Genomic DNA, 25,243 nt, shown 5'->3' on the forward strand with positions numbered 1-25,243 from the left:
CATTTATTGCTTATCATGGGCTGAAAATATTAAACTCAGCAAAAGCAAAACCAATCAAAAACCCCTTTGGTATACAGGATTTTGCTGTATTGTACTGTGACTGGAAATTATGCATTTCTATGGGCTACTTAGTTTTTTAATTTTTATGTGTTAGTCCTTCTTTGACTTAATAAAATAAACATTCACTTAAACATTTGCATTAAATCATAATCTATTATTGCTTGACCTATTACTTTTTAGAAAGCATGATGTACAAATTTTAATGCTCTTTGTTTTCCTCAGCTTTATGAACAATTGCAGCAGATTAAAAAGTAAGCCTGTTATATTTTGTCATTTTGTTTTGCTTTTATAATAAAATTGTTACACTTGGTCGACATTTTCAGCCTGTATTACTGATATCCCTGAATATCCATATGACGAGATGTATGACAAGTTTGCCTTCAACTCCCTCCTGACCCGCCAGGAGAGTATCCAGGCCATGGGCAAAGTGCGGACAGAGAGTAATGAGGTGGCTAACAAGTTCTTATATCACACTTCCACTACCAAGCCTATGAGAGTGGAGGAGTTTGAACAGACACAGGCACAAGTTACTTCACAAGTAAGTGTTAGGTTACTTTTATTCAAGGGCACCTGTTATATGCAGTATGAGAGCAGCTTCCTGTCAGGTCTTTATTATAGTTCTTCCCTGTCCCATTCCTCTGTTCTCTTCCAAGTTTTTCCTGGTCTAAGTCTTCTAGAGCTCAAAGAGCCTGGTCATTCATGGCTCATACCAATGTTGTAAGACTAGTGGAATTTTACTTGTAATTAGTCTGTTGGACATGTGAAAAAATAAACAAAGAAAATCAAAGATAAAAGAAACAATCTACTTCATCTAGTAAAGGTAAGAAACTGTAAAACTACTGAAATTTTATAATGAATTCTAACTCATATCATAGGATATAGCCAGCTATATTTGTGGTCATCAAGACATTTGGTATTTGCATGTAAACATGATGGTCAGGTGTCTTAATGGGATAAATTGAAATTTGATCTGATTGGCTGTTGCTTATTGCAAATGGCTGTGCTCCCAAGATGTCACATCTTTTCAAAGAAACTGGATATTCTGTCGTTAAAAATGGGCCTTGAATTAAAACTTTTGCCTATACTACTGCCCAAATCCTGTGTAATCATTAAAATTTATGACAATAATAATGCCTAAATCATTTGTTATATATCCATTTAAATTTTAATTCTAAGTTCATCTGAAAAGATAGAACTTCAGATTCCTGTGTCACATTGGTGAAGTATATGACTTGAATTTATCACAGATTTCAAGGTACTAGCATTCTAGGCACTACAAAATCTTTCCAGGAGCTAGTAACTAATGAATATATCTGGCACTGGCAGATCCCTATCATCCCCTGCCCTGATGTGCCCATGACTGGGTCATTCAGAATCATTGTCTACTTCTCATCACAGCATGTGCCCTATCCATCTCCAGAGTCCTTTATTTATCATAGTACTTGTTGCTTTTGTCCTTTCTTTCTAATACAGTTCACCATTGATCTCAGCTCTGGCTAGCTTCAGAGGTTGCTTTGAACATTTGGTGTCCTTTCATAAATATGATTAGGGCTGTATATGTGTTATATCTTTCCATTCATCTTTTCATTTTTCATCCAAGTAGTACAAAACTTAATGCATACATTTTTCAACAAAGATTATTTATAAACTTGCATATTATGTGCTTATACAGTATTTTTTTAAAAAAACAATTCCAGTTTTTATATTTTCATGAAAACTTTATGATAAAGAACTTGGCATGTTTATTCCTTGTGCCAAAATTTTTTGTTGACCTGTCACTTTCTGTAATGTTCACTGATGGAAAAAATATTACAAATGAAAATTATATAGAGTAAACTGACATGAAATATGTAATAAAACTTTTCATCATTAAATATTAAATCAGTGATCAATAGAGTTAGTAATTTCCCTTGAATTTTAAGGTGTCCTTGTTCTTGAAAGACACATGGATAACAACCCTGAGAGCTGCTATCAGAACCTCCCTGCATTATGTAGGAAAAGGATGGTTCAATATTCATGAGACTAACTGGGAAGTCTACCAGATCTCCAAGCTGAAGAAATTTATGGAAATGGTGAAATTCATTATGCAGGTAAATTGTTATGTGTAATACATTTGACATCCATTAACACAAAGTACGCTTTGATTCATAGTATAAAGTCAAATGGCATCATGTCACGATGACTTACTGTCAGTCATAGTTATTTGTCATCATTTGAGTTTTTCAGCTTGAATAATTTCAGCATAATTTCACAACGTATCATTTTTAACTGCCTGAATAGCACTGTGTATATTGCACAGTATATACATATACAGTGTTGAGCTTTGTGTGAGATGTATATTAATGTAATATGAATAATAGTGCTTTGTATAAGATTTATATAAATGTAATATGAATAATAGTGCTTTGTGTGAGATGTATATAAATGTAATATGAATAATAGTGCTTTGTGTAAAATGTATATAAATGTAATATGAATAATAGTACTTTGTGTGAGATGTACATAAATGTAATATGAATAATAATGCTTTGTGTGAGATGTATACAAATGTAATATGAATAATAGTGCTTTATGTGAGATGTATAAAAATGTAATAAGAATAATTATGCTTTGTGTGAGATGTATATAAATGTAATATGAATAATATATTTCTGAAACAAGTTTTTATGTCAGATTTGCAAAGAGGTAAATGCATAATGAAGAGTGCTTAGATTTTGGTTCAGGGTTTTCATTTGCTTTTATTTCCTAAACATCTTTATTGATTTTCATTGATATTTGGGATGAACCATTATGAAAGTAGGTCAGTTTATTTTGTGTAATGCCCACATTCTAGGGTCAAGGGCACATTTATTGAATTTTATATAAAAGTTCTATTCATTTGCTTGTACTTACTAAGCCTCTAGATAGAGTCTCATCATGCATGGTATGAATAATTCAAAAGCTGAGACAATTCATTCTGTGACACACTTGCTCACCCCTGAGGCTTTGGGGTCAAGGCACAGTCTTGCAAAAAATACATGAATTTTTTTGGTAGTTTTTTTCTTTTGCTTTACTAAACCTCTTAATTAGTTTTCTTTACATTTGAGATGAAATTTTTTGTAGCTAAAATAATTCTTCATGTAACTTGCTTGCTCACCCATTTAACCTTAAGGTCAAGATAACAATCAGTCTGAATTATTGTTTTTAAGTTGTTTTTTTTATTTATGTTTCCTAAACCCTCTAATTGATTTCCGTCATGCTTCAAATGATTCATTTTGAAGCTAAGATAATTCATTATGTGATATATTTGATTTTTTATTTTGGAGTCAGGTTCACATGTTGTACAGCAGTGATCATGAGCATAATGTATGGGCCCTGTACTGTATTTTAGCAATGAAGCTCTTCTTTGTATTAATTACCTTTGTTACAACTTGAATCTCAGGTAAAATGTACTCCTATGGCTCCCATAACCAAAATTAAACCATTGAACTTGAATTAGTCTGTCAAATGTATGACAGTCTGAGTTTTAAAAAAAACCACCTTGACGTTTATTATTATATCTTTATTTCCTTTTTCAGACATTATTATTTAACATTAACTACACAGATATCTTAATTTGAAAAAATATAATTTTCATCAAGTAAAACTATTACTAAATATTTGTACATTTGACTTGGATTTAGTTCTTTTGTACTAATTTCACCTAACCCTCCCCCAGTAACACACATATACGGATTAGAACTTTTTGTATCATTCTCAAGATACATACTGTTCTGTAGACAATGGAATTCTTGCTGTACCATGGATCAGTGTATAATGTGCTTCTTGTTACACCATGGTTTAGTACATGGTGCAGTCAGCAGTTGTGGACTAAACTACCCTTGTGACGTTATAACAAAGGAGAGCTTTACATTGCTCAGTGGTTGTATCTGATTTTTTCTTCCAGGATTCTATGAGATTTCTGGTGCAGAACTCACTGTATGCTTTCACCAGCATGATTGTAGATGCTTGCCATTCTGCCATGCAACTTGAGGAAGACTTTGTCTGGGGCAAAAATGTTATCATTAGCCCTTTCAAGTAAGTCTATTTAATATTTACTGAGCATAATCCCTTTTTATTGTTTAAATATCATTAGATAGTTGTACATTTTTAGCATAAGCAAGGAAATATATAAACTTAAGAATCTTACATGAGTGCTCATTTCTTAGGAAATTTATCAAATGAATGGAATAATTTATGTTTTTGAGCATTTTGAAATAAAATATTGTAATTATGCAATTAGTTTTAAAGATTTCACTTGAGGTGAGCAAACCTGTTTGATTTTTATTAATTATGATAGCATTTGTCTCAGTATTCATTTGATAGGAAATTTATCAAATGTGTGGAATAATTTATGTTTTGTGCACATTATGAAGTCAGTATAAAAATTATTCAATTAGTTTTATTGATTTCACATGAGGTGAACACAGATGTTTGATTTTTATTATTATATGATAACATTTTATTATATTTGTTGAAAAACAAACAAACACAGAAGTCCTAGGATTTTTCTTTGGAGTACATCTGGATACCACATGATGATTTGATATTAAACACGTAATATAAAAACTAGAAATGGTCTCATTGTTAATGTCATTTGATAAAATGTTATGTTTTTTTATTATTATGGTAGACCCCGAAGGAATGCCCTGTTTCTGGTGGATCTACAGTTGGACCATCAGGGTGTCCATTACAGCACCAACCTCACTAGCTTTGAGACCATGTTAATCTCTCTGTTTGACAAGGGCATTCAGGCCACAGCACATGTGCCACAGCTGGAGAAGGCAAGTACAAGATAGAGCAGTACATCTTTCTATGTATATATCTGTCTCTGTTTAATACTATCTATCTAACCTAATTTATTTTCTCTCTGTCTGTCTATCTGTCTGTCTCTCAGTCTATCTACTCTGTCTAATCCATCATCTATTTGTCTGTCTGTCTAAATTTAATTATATCTCTCTAATCTATGTAGTCTTCCTATCTATCCAGCTATTTACCTACCTACCAAACTACCTGTCTGTCTGTGCATTGGTGTATCTGTTTCTATCCATCCGTATTTGACTAGTCTCTCTGTTTACACAGGCATCAAGCCTCCTGCAGGTATACAGCAACTGGAGATGGTAACGATGGCTTTGGTTTGTTTTTGTTGATTTTGAGATGGCACTTTTAACACTTTGACTTTACCGTGTTGACCAGATGGGAGATAAGTGCCTCTCCCAAAGACACATCGAGGCAGCTGACCCAGGCTGTCCTGGATTAGTATCAAACCTGTGACACTTGGTTTATGAGTTTGATGCTGAATTAACTGAGCAACCATTGCTTCCCATTAACCATGGTGGATAGCATGAGATGTATGGCATTATGCTGAAGGAATTATGCTCTAAACTGTTAAGGTGAAAGGCATTGAGACTTTATGGAATAGCTGTTCTGCATGAAAATGTTTGACATATCAGACATAAACAAATGTTTTCAATTATTTGCATAGAATATATCTAATCTTTTATCTATATAGATATGAACAAGGATTAAAAAGAAGGATTAAAATTACTGTATTGGATACGATAACATCACTTGAAAATTGTTTATATACTGGGTAAATTTCATCAGGTTAAAAATCATCATAAAAAGTACTAAACAATGATATCATTGTTCTGTCATGTTTATATCCTTACTTGAACATTGATCTCCCTTTGTCTGTGTTTTTAGCTCACCACCTTAGAGGTGTATTCTGTCATCCAGTAGCACTCAGAATACCTCAGCTTTATCTGTTGCATACTAGAAACTCAGTTGAAAATTGAGGCCATTTTTTTTACATCCCTCATGCTTTTTGTTATTACATAATAATAATAATCTCATGATTTTGCAGCAAATTGATGACATGTGGAAATTAATAACAGTGTATGCAGTATTTTGAGGTTATAAATAGTGAACAATGTATCCATATGTTTTTATTCTACAGTTCCAGGAATTACATTACAAACCTAAAAAGTACAACTATTTTATTGATGGTGAAACATGAAATCCTATCTCATTGACCATAATTATCAGGATCTAATCTTGGTATCTAGCCAGCTGTTCATCAACCAAAAACGTACCAATGTGGAGATTATAAAAATTGCAATGACTGATTGCTTGCAAGTCTCTTTGATGGGTTGTATCACAGTGACTACAATTGCTTCCAAGTCTCATTTACTTGTAATTCAGCCAAAGACATGTCTCCCAGTTTACATTGGAGGTCAGCATCTTTATTCAGTATTCGCATTTGTTCTCATTAGGAACCAAGAATCAGCAGATTGTTCTAAATTATGATGTCATTAAACAGATGTGGCAAGATAAGACAGTTGACTAAGGTAGAAGTCAGTAATTGTGATTTCATTAGCGAAACACAATAAAATAGCAGTGTCAGATTGACGCAGTAAAAGGTGGTGATGAAATGTCTGGATGACATTTATTAAAATGCATTATGGGATTAATTGGCCTCAAAAATGCCATTTATGATGTCAGTACTGCATAAATAGAAACTCTCTTCATTCATCAACTGTAGATCTAAAATTCCTCAAATGTTCACATGACAGTTTTTCGTTTTGTAAACCTTTCAGTAAATGAAATCTCTGTTAATTATTTGTCATGTGGTGAAATACCTCACTGAATCATGTGTGTATCTTTAACTGTAATCGGTTTATATCAGTATGGATTTGGATCAACTTTAATACTTAAATTGTGGAAAAAAAATATAGCTTATTTTGGGTTTCTGAAATATACTGTTTTTGTCATTTTCAGTTCATTCTTGAGAAAATCTTCTGGTCGGGTACCCCTCTTCTTGAGTCGGTCGGAGAACATGAGCCTCATGTGGAGGAACTGAGAGACACCATTAAGAAGGCCATCAGAAAGTCTCTCATTCCAATGAAAGCATATGCCAAGGAATATGAGAGACACCTGGAGCTCATTAACATGGACATCAATCATTATATCAAGTGAGTTTTGTATAACTTGTATTTAACACAGTGTTTCAAATGTACAGTTTTATTTCCTGCATGGAAAAAGATAAATTAGCATCTAGGTTGTGCACACAATTTTCTTGTGTCTAAACAAAATTAGTAATTTTAAATGTATTACTCATTGCACATTTGCTGCTATCGGTGTTTTTCTGAACATAGTTAATATAACAACATTATTGCACACATACGTTTTAATAATTTTGTCTGTTCTTGCTGACTTTTTATTTGACTCAGAATGCAGATATGTTTTGCAATGATTTACAGGTATTTTGCTAGGTGGGAAAGATACTGCATACAAGCATGATTTATTATTTACCTATTAATGTTTTCACCACTTTCTAATAAAAAATGTTTTGTGTCTAATTTGTTATCCTCATTATAATTAGCCATATTCTCCTTGTTAAGATATTTGCCTTATTTGATGGATTTTGTTCTTGTACTAAACAGAGTAGAAGTCTGAAAATGTAACTTCATCAAAGGACTCTGACAATATGCAAAACTTGTAGACTGCACAAATTTATTAATTGCAAAATTTCCACAATCTAAGACATGCCTTATGTGGCTTAAGTGGTTAGAGCATTGACCTCGGATGCAAGAGGTTGTGGGTTTCAATCCCGGCCAAGTCATACCAAAGACATATGAAAATGGTACTAACAGCTGGTTGACTTGGTTTCAGGATAATGTGACTGGGTGGAACATGATGATACATGTCTGCGGCATGTTGCCAATAAACTGAATTTACAAAATGTTTGATCATTGAGATTGTTTAGTATGATCATAAATTATGATTTACATTTTAAAAAAATGATAAATTATTATTATTATTATTATTATTTTTATTATTAATTAAACTGTTACTAATGCTGTTTTAATACTAGTTATTAATAATATTATTATTAATTTATTTGATTTTCATTTTTATGATTTATTTTGTTAATGATGACATAGACACTAATTAATCTTATGTACTGCCACAGGGATTATGAGTCACAGGGTCACACAGCCCAAGAAGTAAAACTGGAAGTGGAGATGCATCTGCTGGAAAAAGATGTAATTGAACAGACGATTCCAAGCAGTATTGTCATTGGGCCTTTCTGGATCAACACGGAGCAGGTGCGGCAGGCCCTGTCTAAGAAAAGAAAGAACCTCAGTAATGCTGTGCTGGAACTGTTAGCTAGACAACTACGCAAGCAAGCTGATGATGTAAGTAATTATACCAAAACTTACACAGTTTGGCCAAATGATCAACCTGAAAAAAGTGATCTGAATTGTTTTGTTTAGAAGATTAGTTTGCCTTTAGAAAAATGGGGTGACAAAAGTGGTTGTTTTTAGGGATGGTGGTTTAAAAGAGCAGTTTTACAGTTAATTCCTTGACAAATTTCAGAGAGCTGTTATTGTTGTTTTGGGTTTAACACCATTTCTTAGTGCAAGACAGGCTATACATGGTAACCAGTAAAACTGGTGGAGGAATACCTGAGATAATCTCTTTAAGAACCACTGAACCATGGGAAGCTACTGGCAGCTTTCTCACATACCCATATTGGCCAAGCCCAAGATTCAGACCCACCTGGACAGAGGTGAGATGACAATGATTGGTAAAGGCTAGCACTTTATAACACTTGGCCACCCAGGCCCCACCCCCCACCCCCTGAGAATTAGCAGAGAGGAGTTAGATCATATATGGTTAAGATAATACATGCTGAGTCTTGAATATTTTCAGAAATGGGTTGTTTGATGGTGCCATTACAATATCTTATTTCTGTAACAATTGAAATGCATGAGCAACAAATCATAATTTTCATTGTAAACAATATCTGAAATACTTCCCTTCCATGCAGCAACATCTGAGACTTCTTTTGTCAACAACTGTTAGCTGCACCATAACATTGACAAAAAAGGAAATTACACTCATAGCTTTCCTGTCAGTCTTATTAAATTGAAACTTTGTATTAGGAAGGTTAATATTAAAGAATGATATCATATATGTTTATATTTCCACTGTACAAAATTCTTGTTTTATTTTTAATGAGATTACAAGTAATTTTGCTGTTTAAGAATCAGTCTTACATATTTTGGGTTATTCTTTCAAAGATCAAAAGTGGTTGAGGGTGGAAAGCTTTCCTAAAATGTAGCAAGTAAGCAAAATTTCAGTTTTCATGCAAGATCATTGTTATCACTTGGTATTTGATTATAGATGGAGACAGAAAAATGGATGTGTACTCAACCTTCAACCGGGTTAGACAAAAATACACAACAAAACATCAAAACAGAAAACAACACAATACATAATTGGAAAAAAATAACAATAATTTATTGCTGCATTATTCATTTGTCCATATTTTCTATAACTCACATGGTAAAATATGATTAGTTTCCTCCCTAAATGCAAATCTCAGTTCTATCTGGCAAGTTGATACAGTCACTATTGACTTGTTGTGAAAAGTAGTCTGTCTACAAAATGGGATGCCAATTTGTAAGCAAAGCTAACAGAAGAGTTGGGTAGGAGAAGTTACTTTTAGTATTTTGAAAATCATCTATTGTGAGCAGCATAGACCAAAATCTAACAATGCTGAATACACCAGGAGATCAGAGTCTATACTGGTAGCAGTTGGTGCACATTATACAGGATTAAACTCAGGATGGATGTGGGGGATTTGCACATTATCAAGATGTGGACTCATTGGTAGTGGCAGGAATTAGAGAACATACAGAATAACATGGTTTTTGTGAGTGGGGAAGAGAGAAACACCTTCTCAACATGGGGCAAATATGTTATTGGGAGTGTGGATTAGAGAAGCACCTTGTTAAGATATGGTTGAACTTGGGACAGGTGGGATGGGAATTAGGGAAGCACATTGTCATATTCTGGACAAACTTGGTATTGGCATTCCTCTCAACCTCCCAGACAGTGTTGGAAAATGGGGGTGGGGGTGGGGTGTTTGAGACTGAGAAAGTGTTTTGATGTTCAGAGAGGAGGGGGTCAGTGCATGCAATCCAAAAAAGTAACATCATACAATTGAAAACAAGTTATCTACTCAAATAAGCCTTTAAGAAATTACTGAAAATTCAGATTTTGAGTACAAGGAAATATGTTTTCTTTGATACATTTAATAGTTGGTACACTTAGAGACTATCCATTTAAAGTGGGGGGGGGGGGTCCAGAGTTTTTCTTACATTAGGACAGGGGTCTCAAACATGTGGGCCACATGTGGCCTGCTAAGCCATATCCTGTGGCCTGCAAAATGATTGGCATCACAAAATGTCATGAGAGATAACAAAGGTGGTGCAGCCCTTGGGCCATTGAAAATGACCTCATGTGGACCACAGGGTGGTTTGAATTTGAGACCCCTGCATTAGGATATGTATATTTTTTCTTTTACCACATGATATTATATTTTGTTCAAATGATATATTGGATTTAATTAGTACTTTTTATCTCCAAATTATGTTTTGTTTCTGGGTACATATTTGGAAAAGGAAATGTTTTAAAAAAAATTTCCAACCTCCAAAAAATAAATGGTCAGTCCTTTAGCATTGTCAAATGTTATCATCACATAAACATGTATAGGGCACATAATCACAACACAGAACCATGCACACAGACATTAAATAAAAAAGACATATACCAAGTTTCTGTCTTTAAATCCACTGGACAGTGGATTACAGTCTTGTCTAGGTGAAGTCTATACTGTTCACAATAGTTCATTGGAGAAGGGGTTGAAGATGATGAAAGTGTCATTAGAGTTCTCTTTGGAATCACCAGAGATATGATGTTGTTTAAACTTGCCAGAAGAATTTGTTGACAGTTTTTCTCAGCAGAGAAAATTATATTTTTGCAACTGCATTTTTCTGAGAGAGTGTTAAGCATCTAATGGTTGCACTAGATAGAATTTTGAAACATGTTAGTTACTTCTGAAACTGAGCTCTGCATTTGTGCATTCTCCCAATTCTGGTGTTGTTTCTATGTTGATGGATAATGTACACTCCAGAATGAATAATGTTGATGTGGTGTCTGAAGTATATGAAAATAGTAAAATCTCCCCCTTGTTGCTGCACTTCATGAAGCCTAATTCCATCAATTTGGAGTTCTAAAATTTAGTTTTTGCAGGGCTTTGCTTGCTGTGCCAATGGTTTGTCCTTTCTGAATCACAGCTACATATTGACCGTCTTCCTTCAGAAATAATCTAAGGAGTAAAGTCTGACTTAAAAGAAGGATTGCTGCTGATCATCACCTACTTAATAATCTTTATGAAAAGACTTGACATGACATGACATGAAAAGACTTGACATGACATGAAAAGACGTGACATGACATGACATGAAAAGACTTGACATGAAAAGACTTGACATGACATGACACGAAAAGACTTGACATGACATGACATGAAAATACTTGACATGACATGAAAAGACTTGACATGACATGACATGAAAGGACTTGACATGACATGACATGAAAGGACTTGACATCAAACGGGCTGCAAAATAACTAAGCAGGGCTGTTTATTGTTTATGCGGACATATATCATGGTGATCCAGAAAGGTCTATCTCTCTCTGTCTTGTTTTGTTCTTAAGATTAGTGAAAATCATATGTTTAAAACATAACCATGTCATGGGTGTTGGGAATCAAAAAGTGTGTTTTTTGTGACATGTCATGTTATTGCAGGTATATATTGGCAAGTGTTTATTAGAAAAGCACTTTATCAATATGGGGATATTTTTGACAATTGATGTCCATGCAGTGATAAGGCATGTTACTTTTTCTTTTCTTTTTTGTTTGTGAGACTCATGAATATACCATATTACACCTACGATGAAATAAACAGGAAAATTGTCGAATTAAGTGCAATGTGACATTGTTTTTAAAAAAATTATGTTAACAATCTACAGATAAAGTTTTTAGGCTGAAATGAGGGGCTCTATGGAGGAGTTATTTGGAGTAGAAAAAAAAATCTGAAGCAGAAGAGATAGACATCTCTCCTTTACAGATAGCTTGTGAATTACTTTAATTACGGGTTTGAACATGTATGTCATTGATCAATAAATTGCTCTTCTTGCAATATATCCTTAGGCCTGTGAGGAGTTCAGGACCATCTCCAGGAAGCTTTATGACAAATGTAACTGTATAGAGGAATTGGCTGACATGAGAGAATGGATGAAGAGCATCCCAGACAAGCTCAAAGAGCACCAGGTATGATCACTAATTATTTTAACAAGTAAGCAAATCATGAAATAAATCAATTCAAGCAGAGTTATTCTCATATGTAAAAATCAGTGTAGGTGTGAAGAAATGGATTTAAAAGTTTAAGTACTTTTCTGGCTTTAATTATTTGACTATTTCATTCTGATCATGAAAGTAATTTTACAATGGATAAAATGTGTCATTCATCACTTACCCATAATCATATCAGATATCAGATATGTAGTAGACAATATTTTCTGTAATATTTAGGCAATTTTCCATTTTTTAAAAGTACCAAGTATGTTGAAATTTTTATCCAATACTGTATTTTCAATTTCAGGAGGCCATTGACAAAGCCATGGATGACTATGAGCTCATTGAAGAGTTCTACTACAGTCTGTCAACAGATGACTTCAATGCCAAGTAAGTTTTGTCAACATGTGTCAAAATACACTTATCAGATTATGTCATATTACACTTCATCACAAGTTCATTGGCAAATAACCCAACATGAGTTGGTCTGGTTGGTGTTTTTAATAAAATCTCCACTTACTCATATTATCCAGCATTATGATTTGTGTGATGCATTTGACTTTGATAAGCTGATAAACTGATTATTTGAATAATGGGTGCAGTGTCAAATAATTCAGGGTGGGTGGTGTTCCTATATTGATGGATATCATAAACTCCAGAATCATTAATGTCAATATATTGTATGCAGCATGTGCAAATAACAAGATGCTTCCCTTGCTGCAGCAGGAGTTCTGAAGTTTAGCTTTGCTCAGTTCTGACATTTTGTCTTCAAAAATGAATCTCACTTCCACACTATTCCAACTACTGAAATAGTCATGTTTTGCATGTTATATATGGAGTAAACTGTGACTTCAAAGAAATCTTGTTACTAATAATGAACTAGTCAGCAATCTTTTTATCATTCAAGACTGGAAAAGTAATGTTTCTCTCTTGCTATTTCTCTCATTAACCTACTTCAATGAATTGGGTTTTTCCCACTTTATGTACTTTACTGTACAAATGAGCCTAATGGGATCTCCTAGAAAGAATTCTTAATTTAACATCACCCTAGCTATTGTCAGTCAGTGAAGTAATTTGTGTAAAGGTGGTTACTGACTGATCTACCTTTTAATCATCTTGATGACAGTCAGCCATATGAACTGCCTTGAGTTTTCCATGAGTATTACAAAACACTGTTTTGTTGTTTATACTGGTTATGGTCATATGTTGTAACGTCAGAAAAGGTCTCTCTTCTTTACTAAGATTACTGAAAATCTGAAAATCTTGTTTTTCGAATCGTGACAATATCTATGGGTTTAGGAGTCAAAATACATGTTTGTTACGTGACACATAGTGTTCTGTTAGGCATGCATGTGAGATGGCACTTAGATGAGTTAGATAACAATGTCATTGAAACTTACAAAGTCTGTACAATTGAGTGATAAATAGAATCTTAAACTCCAGCATGTACACCACTTCCTCGATAACTTGCACCCTGATAACTCGCGAACCTGCTTATAATTTGAGGTCAGGCATGGATCCAATTTTTTAAACCAGAAAATACCCCCCAAAAATTGATCCCTATTTGTTGAACTTGAAAAAAATCACAATCAAAATCGGTAACAGAAATTTTGATGTATTTTTTGTTTGTCATCAAAAACGGTAGTTAGGACCTGGAAATTTTAATCAAGACTATGAAATATCAAATTTAAAAATAGGTCATACAGTTTTTTACATGTTCTTTCCAAACGACATTCCTTGTACACCGCAATTAACAATATGTAAGGAAATTTTGATCGATGAAAATGTCACTTACACCAAGTGGAGGCAATACTTTAATAAATAAATACAAATTAAATCATTTTTTTTATCAACTGAAATTTGTGTTCTTATTCTATCTTTTAGTTCCTTTTAAGTGTAATCATCATAATTGCAATGTGTCCTCTTGTAATTAAACATGAAATGCATCAATCTGCTGTAAAAGCTATGTCTACAAGCATTTCTCTGAGAACCTAATTAAGTGCCAACCGTGTTTTGGTAACTGACTTCTGGAAGTATTTGGTGTATTGTTGCACTGAATTAAAAGCTGGCCTCCTTTGTATTATCATGTTAATTATGTCATTTGAGTCAAATAAAGGAGGTGGAATAAAAGAAAAGTATAAAGGCATGAAAATCCTACAAACTTAAAATCTAGCAGCCCCCTGTCGTATGTAGGGTGAATTCACTTCATTTGATCAGTCGAACACTTGTAAATGTTATTGTATATGTAACAAAAACTACCTTAAATTAACCGGTTCTGTCATAGATGTGATCAAAGATATCAAGGCAGCCAAACAAAATGAATACTTCGCAAAATAAAGAGCTTGCTTTCACAAATATGGACCATCTTGTTTGGTGGTGTAGCAACAGTTAGTCTAGTTCCCTGCTCTGTGGACTTCCAATTGGTAGGATAATATTACACACCAGTATGGGAACCATACTTATCAAGAAAACAACAAAGCAGTGATGTAATCCACAGATTTTTTTGCATACACGTGATGGTTGTTGAAACCAGTTGGAACGATCTTTCATATCTTAAACATTTTGAAAATAAATGTAAACAAAATCAGAATAATGAACAACTTCATTATAAAAAGCACGTTATTAAAAATTATTATCGACGTGATTGTAAGATGACAATTCAGTCAATAAACAGCCCAGTTTCCTAATGCCACTCTCCCTCCTGGTTTTCTCGATGTCAAAGCCATTTGTTTTCAATTTTTGGAGGTCCCTTGGTAACTCGCATCTCGCTTATAGTGCGGTCTATGTTTGTGGAACCCATGTACACATGTTATCGAAGGAGAGGTGTAATAAGAATGCTGTAAATAACAAAGCAAACCAAAACTCCAGAGCATTGTACATGAAGTCATAGAAGTCAATGCATAAAAAAATATGCCACCAGCTGCAGGCAGTTTAAAAGATATCTTGCTATCCAGTCATAAACCATTGAGATTAAAATATTGGATAGTCCTAAACAGGTTTAATTGAGAATAGATTTTAATAAATTGTTCCCATTGATAACTTGTCATAATTATATTGACTCATCAGAGACCTGCAATTCTCAAACTTGCAAAGACAGCCTTGTCCCAACTACCGTAAAGGCAATTTTAAAAGCGTACAGCCTGTAATATAGAAATAAAGAGGTACATAACAGCTAAACTTTTTTCCACTATAGATATAAACACTTGAAAGACATAGTCAGTGATGGTGCATTTTAGTTTCATGTTAGTGAACATTTAGTGATTGATACAGCTAGTTTGTGTTGGATGTAGTAGCATCCTGAAAAATAGATAAAAATGTGACAGATAGGTAAAAATATTTTTTTTACATTTCAAAACCTTAAAGTTACACATTGTAATTAGTCACAGTAATGATTAATTTTCATCAGGCATGGGGCTATATAAATCTAAATTGATATATAAATGGGCACTATACGTTTCACTGGCATTTTGTCTCACACACACACAGTATGTATCACAGTTGGTAGTTATGGACCCCAACTGTCGCATGATAGTGGGGTTGTCTGTACATGCTGTAAGTTCATTTATTTTCATGCATGTCAGTTTTCTGGGTTTTACAACAAAGTTTTTACATTTTTACAGGTACTTAAATTCATGGGTTAAGGAAGGTTGATATTGTTTTTTTCAGAAAGAGCATAATTTATCAGGTTCATAAATTTGCAGTTTGCAGCAGCCCTAAGATCTATGAAAATGTATACCCTATGAAAAACACCTGTATAGTGACATTGTATTCTTTTCATTAGTAATATACACAGCCAGGTGAGGTACTCATTATACTTTACTTACTTCAGGTGGACAACTGTTGGCTGGCCACACAAGATAGAAAGACAGATGGAGCAGACCTATGTCCAGCTTGATGAAGATGAAGAGAGGTTCAGAAAGCTGCAGTCATCGGATCAGGCCAACTTCAATGACAGACTGGACACCTTACAGGTAACAGCTGTATACCTGAAATACAGGGGTATCACACTTAGTTTTAACAGATCCACCGAGTTCAAATTTTTGTGGGAAGCAAATGCTGTACCTTGAGAGTAAAAGAAATTTTTGAATGCTCTATAAACCCACATATAAGTTGAGTTTAAACTGTAAACAGCACAGACCCATAGCTGTGCAGTTTGTCAAGAGTAATCATCAGAACTAATAGTATGGACCCAATTCTGACAGCATACGATACAATGGCAGATCTAGGTCTGTCTTGTTTAATGTTGAACTTGACTCATAGGACATACAGTATCTTTTAGATCAGTTTCTTTAATTCTTTTAAGTACTTTACCTCTTCTGTTAAAACTAATATTTGAAATAAAATAATTGCTTCATTAATAGTAGAATTAGCATAAAAATGTATGGAATTTAAGTGATATATGTTAGTATACTAATAATATTAAAATCGGTCAATAGAAAAACATTAAGCAAAGTCTTATAATGGGGGATGGGTTTCACACACGGGAACCAATAATTGAGGAAGATTGATGTAAATTTCAGATGGTTGTAGCTGGCATGGCATCACATACTGACATAACGAAGGCTCATGAGATTGCCAATGAGGTGCGCAGAGTCAACAAACAGCTGAAAGAGGCCCAGCAACTGGCAGCCACATACAACAACCGAGAAAGGTTATTTGGTATGCCAGTCACAAATGTAAGTCAGGAATGCATATTTATTACATTGTTTGCTAAATCTGATTTTGTTGTTTCAGCAAACTTCATTACCATTAAAAAATTTATGAAAATTATATCTAAAAGTTTTTGTAATAAAATTATAATTATTCAAATAACTTTTAAATAAATCGCTCCATGATTTTTTTTTTAATGCTTAAGTCTGATATATAGAAGTTGGATAAACACAGCTAGACTGTAAAGACTAAATATGAATTCTTTAGATTAATTTCAGTGGCCAGTTTAAACAATAATAATTATATCATTATCATCTGTAATGTTTAATATACATGTACTTTATAATTAATTTTGTTACGTGTGCCAATAATTATAGGTAAAAAGTATCATAGTTTTCGCTGATTGTTAAATACAAATATTAGCAAAATTCTAAAATAAATGCAAAATTCTCTGTATGAAAAGGTATTGGGAAGAAATAAGAATGAATTTTATGGACTCGTTGAGTTATGAAAAATTAAAAGTACAAATATTACAAACAGTACTATAATCTTATTACTAACAGTCATTTGGAGTTAGAAGTGTTTTAGTTAATAAATAGTCCTTGATTTGGATAGATATACATGTGTTTCTTAAACAAAAATAAAGTGTTGCAGGTATTTTTAGTGGTGGAAAATGCTTAGCAATTAATAAGTCTCAGAGAGAGTGATAATAAAATTTTAAAAAATAAAATAATCCAATTTAATGATCTTTCATATTATAACCTCCATAACTGCTGCCAATAAAATGTATGTCACCAAAATTTAAAATATGCCCTTTCAACAAAATTGCTAAATTCTATGTCTGCAAAAATACCTGCAATACTGTGTATCTTTTTAAACATACTTGAACCATTACATTAAAAATATGCAAACACCTATTTACCCGATACTGAAACACAGATAGTTTATTTATTCTTTAAAAACATTGACTATCATAATATGTGAATATGTACATATTTCTGAATGTATCATTTAATTGTCACTAATAATTTTTATTAAAGTCTTGATAATTTTGATTTTGTTTAAATATTCCGTGTAAAATATTGAAGCCAACATATTTGAAAATGTCTGACGATAATCAGACTTTAACAAGATACAGTTAGATATGAGGTATTTTTATTACTCACTAGTACTAATTCTTCTGAACCATAGTCAGACATTGTGGATTTTTTTGTCAGTCAGAATTTTCATTCTTGTTTTGCCATAATATATATGTTTATGCTACATATTTTAGTTTTCAAACATAACTAGGTTTTTGTCAGCATGAAGCTTTAACCAAGTCAAAATTTCCCGTCAGATTTGGACAATCCATTAAACACAGAGAGATAATTTATGTTATGGAAAATCAACTAAAAATAATATTTCATCCAATTAGAATAATTAGTCAAATATTGTATTGTCTTGCGATATGAACAAACATTGTTATGATCAAAATAAAGTTACTGCATATTTTTTAACATATTTGATAATTGATCACTAACCAGTGTCTGCAAGAGTCTTTTTCAGTGTACTGAGCAACTTGTATATTTGATTTTCTGTGCGACTCTCTTCAATTGGAGTCCTTTTCAAGAACTTGTCAATTTATCATACTGAAACAACTGCACACTCTCTGCACCTAGTTACACTGTAGTACACTCAGCACATATGTATAATTATACTAACATGAAATATATTCTTTGTTTTCGTATTGTATTTCAAGTTGCAACATTGTCCCTTCAGAAATGTACCTTATTTCTTTAAAAACAAATCTTAGTATCGATTGGTAGAGAAATATGCAAAATATTCTCATTTTCAGACAATTCTTCTACATTTTAGCTATCCTTCCATCTTTTGGTGTTGGAGATCTCTCAACCTGTTCTTGACTTTGAATATTTAAGGATAATTTTAAAAAGATGAGACATGAAATATGTATTACACTAATTATTAAATGTCAAATATGAATTCACAAAAAAAGGAAAGTGAAAAACTTGAGGCTTCAGAATTGCTTTGGGAATGTAGAAATGTTCACACCAGAAATATATATGATTGCTTCTAAATTTTAGATGATTACATGTTTTGATAAAATAATAACTACAAGTAATAATAATAATAATAATAATAATTTACTCCCATTACTTTGGCACTAAATTGTCATTGATATGGAAAAAAAAGCTGTCTTTTTTTAAATCACAAATTGGCTTGTTGTAAGAATTTGTAATATTAGGGGTCATATTTGAAGGTGTGGTGTTTTTGTTTGACCAGAGATAAAATATGTACAGCAGAGTGGAACACTGCATTAGCTTGTTTGCTTAATGTTGAATTTTTTTTAAATATCTGTGCATTATTTTGTCTCGTGGAACCACATTTAGATAGTATGACCATTGATTTTAAAGTAGTGGAATGTAGACCTTGCATAAATTTGATAATTAATGCACTTAGATCTAGTTTAAGTTAAATTAGAATTTAGACCTGTCAGTAGGACAAATGAAATTAGAATTTAGACCTGTCAGTAGGACAAATGAAATTAGAATTTAGACCTGTCATTAGAACAAATAAAATTAGATTGTAGACTTGCCAGTAGAACAAATGATTTACAACCTGCCAGTAGGACAAATGATTTACACATAAAAAGTCAAACTCTTTCAAAAAGTATCCTTTCTTGAATTGATTTTTATCAAAAATTTACTTATGTGTTTTAGAGGTCACTATTGTTTCCTTATTTAAATTTTTTTTCTTTTACCAAAGCATTTAAAAAAAATAATTCTAAACAATATTAGTACAGTGTGTGACTAACTCCAGATGATGGCCTGCATGTGAACATTAGGATTTTCAATTGCCAATTAAACATTTCGTGCCTTAATAACTTTAAGATGCCTTAATAACTTTAAGAAGTATGAACATTTTATGTTAATTTATATAGTTTGTATTGCTATTGCAAACATTCTTTAAAGATATGTTACATAATAACAAGCTGAATGTGAAATAATTTGCAGATATTTCAAGTCCCAAACCCATTAACTCAGTTTTCAAAACAATAGTACATAATTACCCAAAAAATTGTGCTTGAGTATGTATTGATACAAGATCTTTCTTTATATACTTTTTTCTAGTGATGCTATATTTTTAAAAAGTGAATCTTTTACATTAATGATGACATGATTAGAATGTATTTTAACATTTCTCGTACCATCTATACTCAGTTATAAGTCAAGCCCAACTGCAGACTGCACAGACATGGATCTGCAGACAAATAATGTCCTGGCTGATCAGTCTTTGAAGTTTGTTATAAATTATCAGAACAACAGCTTAGACCCAGATCTGCTGGTGCCTTATGCAGTGGCAGATCAGGGTCTGTGTTATTTGAAGCTAGACTTATAAGTGAGTATGTACAGTTATTATGTGTTGAAGTTATATGTTGAAGAGTGGCAGTACATATATGAATCACTTGTAGGGTAATCACTATAATAGTGATGACATCAAAATGAAAAAGATTCACTGTTTCATCTTCAGATGCAAGATATTTACCATGGATGTGATTAATAAAACAACTTGTTCAAAGTGACCACCAGTCTAACATTGAAATCATTCATTGGTCACAACATTTAATAAAATCATTTTAGATAAATGAAGTATTCCAATGAAGAAATCATTCTAGACTTGTTTCAGTGAAAGAGTAATGTGTGTGTAGTCTTGAATTTGTTTTTAAAGTAAATTGACCACTTTCTGAAATGTAAGGAAAATTTGTTCAATTTTGAACATATTTTGATATAGTAATAGGTTTATTAGCTTAATTTTGTTTTGACATGAGCTGTTTCCAAGATTGTTTTACTGCATAAAACCATCAAAGAACAAAATTTATTGTAAGATTATGTACATTGCACAATTTATTTTAAAAATTGCCATGGTAAATAGCTTTAGAAGTAATAGAAATCTTCTTTGTATATGTTTACTTAAATTCTTTATTGTTCACGTATATTAGTCTAAAGGGAGATTATCTCTCCTATAGATATAGTTACACTTGCGTCATTCATTCTCTGCATGTTTCTCTCTTGTGTAGTCATGTTGTAATTATAGTTAACACAGTGTGTGTTTGTGTTTGAATCTGGTATTACAGGGATGCTTTATTGTTAAGATTTTGTTCAATAAACAAACAGCTGATTGCACACTTGTCGTCACAGCTCTTATGAAGTTTTTTTCCAGAGAAAAGTTGTCGTTTCTAAATACTGAATTTTATTTTATGCTCATTCATGAATTATTGGATTGTCCAAAAGATATTTTTGTTTATAATTCGTTGAAGTGAATTATCAGTTAACATATTTTCAGTATATGCAGATAACGTTGTGACCAAAGAATTTCATCTGGCATATTGTCAGTTGCTTGGTGCAGTGGTAGCAAATTGATTTCTCATGCAAGAAAACCGTGTTCATCCTCGCTATGAACTTCATTTGTCTTTCAGTTTTCTGCCCAAGTATATGCTTTCTTAACTTGAATTAGGAAAGAGAATTATGTTACTACTGATATTCTCTGTGCAAATGTAGATAAAACACTGCAGAATATAAACGACTGACATTACACTAAGATTCAGTCCGCAACTTCAATTTGCTATGCACTCTAGCTAGCCAGCAATGTTTGAGCATTAAATAGAAAGAAAATTTGCTTCTTCTGAGTGAATGACAAATAGATTTCACCTTTGAGTAAAGTATATCCATTATTCACTTGATACAAGCAAATATCTTCATGTATTTCTTGATAGCACATACTATAGTTTGAGTTCCTAGGGTAAGACTAAGTGATGCCCTTGCATGGACCATTTTCATTGTATTGAACAGTTTGAATTTAAGCAAGCACCAGTTTTTGGAAATTAAGCTTGGAAGATTGCATATTAAGATCATTACATCATGGTATTAATATCAAATTCAATACACATGCAACACGCACACTGTGTGGGTACTAAGTAGAAGGATAGCTGTTTAGCAAATTGTTCTGCACACTGCTTTCTTGGTTTGCCTCTGATGTGTGTCTGTTGTTATAGTATGAAAAGCTGGGAAGGCTTGTTAAGGACTTTGAGCCATTCCGTAATCTGTGGGTAACTGTTTCTGACTGGATGCGATGGCATGAAAGCTGGCTTAATGACCCACTTACATCCATCAATGCTGAGGAGGTTGAGAAGAATGTCAATGATGCATACAAAACCATGCACAAGTCCGTCAAGTTCTTCGCAGACATACCAAGTTAGTATGGTTCTAATTACTCATTTTATCCAATGATATTTGATGATAGGCCAACCCCTCCCCACTCCCTACATTTTAAATGAATTTTGGCACATATTTACCAAAACTTTCAGTGCCTTATAATAAACACACCTTCTAATCTTTGACAAATTTATTTTGCTAGCCCTCTGGTCTCAGCATGGGAGAAATAACTGTATTAGAGTTATAGTAGAATTTGTTTTCATTGGTTTCTTGCTTAAAAAATTACATTAATTTTATTAAAATTATGATTGGATAAAGAAAGAGATGGAACAATTTTTGCCATGCCTGCATTAGTAGATAGCTAGACTTGAATATGACTTTTCCATTGGTTATAATCGGGCAGGAGTTTTAGCCTAATAAATTAAGTTTGCTTCAGATTTTGTGGTTAAAAAATGTTGATTTCATGTAAAGAGAGTGTAAATTAGTGTTGTTCATATCAGCACATGATGCTATAGGAACTCTTAATTCCATATCTAGGGTTCAATTTTTGGCTCTACAAGTGAAGTAGCACATTTGATGACCTGTCAACTGGCATCCAATATGTTATCTCAAGTTTGTTATCACTACCCACCTAAACTACTGGGAGGATTGCCATGAAACAATACAGACAAATTCAACTTAGGATTTAGTTGATCCTAATGAAAATGGTTCTGCTTGAACATCAAATATGGCTGCCAAGATGGTCAGCTTGATAATCTTGTTATTGCTGCACCTCAAATACTGCTGGTTATCAATGATATGCAGGAGTGGTCTGAAATAAAATAAATTTTGATCTATCTCCAACATGGCTGCCACAGTAGCTATCTTGAAAATTTCAATGGCTGCTTCTCCTGAATTGATGGTTGTATCATTATTAGGTTTGAACTAAAACACTTCTTACAATATATACTTAGTTCTAAATTTAAATAATGCCATTCTAACCTCTAAAATGGCTTGATGACTGTCTTGAAAATCTTTATGGCTATTTTTGTACTTACCTTGAATTAATACATATCTGATTGATTATAATACTGCTTTTAAAAGAAAATGGTTATGATATAACATCCAACATTGCAATCATAGTGTCCATCTTGAAACTTTTATCATTACTTCTGTATAATGTCTGGAGGCATTGACATGTTTTTTTCCACTAAAATTGTACCTGCAATATATAACTGGTCTTCAATAAAAATGGTGCAGATTTGACAAGCTAAATGTATGTACTGATGTGAACAAGTTCAAAAACCAGATCTTCTTGACATTGAGGTCAGGTAAGCAAGTTAATAGTCAGAAGTCTCACATTGATTTTAAGGTCAAAAGTCTTGACTCCAGTTTTTATCTGTAATGGGTTATGAGCACCATATCACAAACAAATTTGATTGGATTTTTATCTGACCCAGTTTGTGAATATATTTGAAGAAGATCTTAAATGGTGGCAGGGAAGTAACTCTGGTTATTTTCCAAAAATGAATATTAATTCTGGATTTAACTAAACTTAGCATTTGGGTTTGTTTTTAAGTCATTGATAGTATCTGGAACATTGACCTAGTAACTATAGTATCAGGTAGAGGGTCAAAGGTCATGGCTCATATTTGTATTCTGCACTTATCTTTCATACACAGTAACTTGAACATGTAAGACAATATTGCTGCTACCAAATATGGTATATGAGCTTGTCAAGAACATCTGAGATGGTGTTTATCATATATTCCTGCAAATACTTTTCAGCCAGTAGAGCATCACTCCCTTCGAGGAACTCTTGTTATATTTGGTCTGTTGGACAGGTTGCTCTTAAAAGTAATTGCCAAACTTCTAAACCACTAATGTGTTTTGTTTAAACAAAAGAAAAGCCAATTTGTTTTACATTTTTCTTAGTCACATTGTTTTACATTTAATGGCAGTCACCTAATTTATGTGGGGGGAAAAAGTAATCTAGTCTATTAGTTTTCAAAACAGAACAATCCAAAGATTATGTTGCAAGTTCTTTTTTATTTAAAATAGTGGTTTTTCCTGTATCAGGTGTATTCTTTCACCCCAAAAATACACCTGTAAACATTTGCATGTCCTAAATGCAAACACAGAGAATTTAAATCATCCACCTAAATCTGGATTTCCACCCTGAAAGATAAATGGAAAGAGAAGTTTATGAATATCATATTCTCCAGGTGTCCAAGCAGTGGCCCAGGAGATTAAGGAACTTGTTGAAAACTTCAAACCATACATTCCTCTGATCCAAGGTCTCAGGAATCCAGGGATGAGAAACAGGCATTGGGAACAGGTAATTTACATTTTTTACTGTACTACCAAAGCTGGATATCATGATATCGTACTGTTGATTCATGGTGATGATGTCATATTTAACAGGCAGGCAGACTTCATGTAGTGTGATTATTGTAGCCAGTGTCAGAAACAGACTGTAGTGTACAAGCAGGCTTATATTATAAGGAAATATATTGACTGATGCTTCAAAAGATGGGAATGCTACTGTCAGTTTCAATCACTAATAAATTATGATGCATAGCATGGCACCATAATTTACCAAACAGTCACAAGATTCTTAATAAACTGACATATATTAGTTTGGATACAATTAATGCCTGAATGAACAACTTTTTGGCTTGGGACCTGGCTGCTATTTCTGTTTAGTAATTACCCACTCTTATTCATTTGTTTTCTCACAGTTTAAATGATATGTTTGCATGCATTAGTTAGACCAGATGTTTACACTACATACTTTTATGTAATAGTCTCATTTTGTTGTGCTGCTGAAAATTATGATGTGTAAAAATTCTGAAAAAGAAGAGAAATCCCTCCAGATGAAAGGTGGTGCATACTTTTTAATTCAACATTTAGTTAGTAGAAAATAAATCCACTGTAATTATCAGATAAAGGACAGAACGTTTTGCCTGATGCTGTAACAGGTTTTTCTCCAAACATGGTATCAGCTTTTTCCTGCTGAGGTACACCTCCAGATGTGTGGACATTGACTGTAGGCCAGTTACTTTCCTACTTTCCAATTTCAAAACTGACATGAACTGTTTTCCTAAGCTGG

General features: G+C 33.0%; 1 protein-coding gene across 1 annotated transcript in view; it reads left to right on the top strand.

The window, feature by feature from the left end:
- LOC149786380 (dynein axonemal heavy chain 1-like) overlaps nucleotides 1-25,243 on the top strand; it is a 314,616-nt gene that overhangs the window by 21,266 nt on the left and 268,107 nt on the right. The window contains exons 10-21 of the mRNA XM_089976799.1: nucleotides 384-598; nucleotides 1,983-2,150; nucleotides 3,986-4,116; nucleotides 4,712-4,862; nucleotides 6,859-7,052; nucleotides 8,054-8,279; nucleotides 12,149-12,268; nucleotides 12,600-12,682; nucleotides 16,122-16,263; nucleotides 16,813-16,968; nucleotides 21,993-22,191; nucleotides 24,357-24,469. Coding sequence (XP_089832925.1) covers nucleotides 384-598; nucleotides 1,983-2,150; nucleotides 3,986-4,116; nucleotides 4,712-4,862; nucleotides 6,859-7,052; nucleotides 8,054-8,279; nucleotides 12,149-12,268; nucleotides 12,600-12,682; nucleotides 16,122-16,263; nucleotides 16,813-16,968; nucleotides 21,993-22,191; nucleotides 24,357-24,469 — 1,898 coding nt within the window. The remainder of the gene's footprint in view (nucleotides 1-383; nucleotides 599-1,982; nucleotides 2,151-3,985; nucleotides 4,117-4,711; nucleotides 4,863-6,858; nucleotides 7,053-8,053; nucleotides 8,280-12,148; nucleotides 12,269-12,599; nucleotides 12,683-16,121; nucleotides 16,264-16,812; nucleotides 16,969-21,992; nucleotides 22,192-24,356; nucleotides 24,470-25,243) is intronic.

Source organism: Sinohyriopsis cumingii, chromosome 12 (genome assembly GCF_028554795.1).
Source record: "Sinohyriopsis cumingii isolate HCF-2022 chromosome 12, ASM2855479v2, whole genome shotgun sequence".
Taxonomy (NCBI): domain Eukaryota; kingdom Metazoa; phylum Mollusca; class Bivalvia; order Unionida; family Unionidae; genus Sinohyriopsis; species Sinohyriopsis cumingii.